This window comes from Lottia gigantea (genome assembly GCF_000327385.1).
Source record: "Lottia gigantea unplaced genomic scaffold LOTGIsca_10, whole genome shotgun sequence".
Lineage (NCBI taxonomy): Eukaryota > Metazoa > Mollusca > Gastropoda > Lottiidae > Lottia > Lottia gigantea.
Genome location: NW_008706747.1, coordinates 205601 through 206694, shown reverse-complemented (window position 1 = coordinate 206694; position 1094 = coordinate 205601). Strand labels below are relative to the sequence as shown.

The following is a 1094-nucleotide window of genomic DNA, read 5'->3' as shown; positions in this document are numbered from 1 at the left end:
CCGATGGCTATCAGAGGCTGACTAACTGTCCAGATGGCTATCAGAGAGGCTACCTGTCCAGATGGCTATCAGAGGCTGACTAACTGTCCAAATGGCTATCAGAGGCTGACCAACTGTCCAGATGGCTATCAGAGGCTGACTAACTGTCCAGATGGCTATCATTGGCTGACTAACTGTCCAGATGGCTATCATTGGCTGACTAACTGTCCAGATGGCTATCAGAAGCTGATCAACTGTCCAGATGGCTATCAGAGGCTGACTAACTGTCCAGATGGCTATCATTGGCTGACTAACTGTCCAGATGGCTATCATTGGCTGACTAACTGTCCACATGGCTATCAGAGGCTAACTGTCCAGATGGCTATCAGAGGCTGACTAACTGTCCAGATGGCTATCAGAGGCTGACTAACTGTCCAGATGGCTATCAGAGACTGACTAACTGTCCAGATGGCTATCAGAGGCTGACTAACTGTCCAGATGGCTATCAGAGGCTGACTAACTGTCCAGATGGCTATCAGAGGCTGAATAACTGTCAAGATGGCTCTCAGAGGCTGAATAACTGTCAAGATGGCTTTCAGGGGCTGAATAACTGTCAAGATAGCTATCAGAGGCTCAATAACTGTCAAGATAGCTATCAGAGGCTTAATAACTGTCAAGATAGCTATCAGAGGCTGAATAACTTTCAAGATAGCTATCAGAGGCTGAATAACTGTCAAGATAGCTATCAGAGACTGAATAAATGTCAAGATAGCTATCAGAGGCTGCATAACTGTCAAGATAGCTATCAAAGGCTGAATAATTATCAAGATATCTATCAGAGGCTAAATAACTGTCAAGATAGCTATCAGAGGCTGATTAACAGTCAAGATAGCTATCAGAGGCTGATTAACAGTCAAGGTGGCTATCAGAGGCTGATTAACTGTCAAGATGGCTATCAGAGGCTGAATAACTGTCTAGATGGCTATCATAGGCTGAATAACTGTCAAGATAGCTATCAAAGGCTGAATAACTGTCAAGATAGCTATTAAAGGCTGGATATCTATCAAAATAGCTATCAGAGGCTATATAACTGTCAAGAGCTATCAGAGGCTGAA

At 44.0% G+C, this 1094-nt stretch overlaps 1 protein-coding gene across 1 annotated transcript in view; it reads right to left on the bottom strand.

Annotated features, from left to right (window-relative positions):
* LOTGIDRAFT_109628 (hypothetical protein) overlaps positions 1-333 on the bottom strand; it is a gene marked incomplete at both ends in the record, with an annotated part of 6102 nt that extends 5769 nt beyond the window's left edge. Inside the window, one exon of the mRNA XM_009046019.1 lies at positions 54-333. Within this exon, the coding sequence (XP_009044267.1) occupies positions 54-333 (280 nt within the window). The remainder of the gene's footprint in view (positions 1-53) is intronic.
* Between the last annotated feature and the right edge of the window lie 761 nt (positions 334-1094).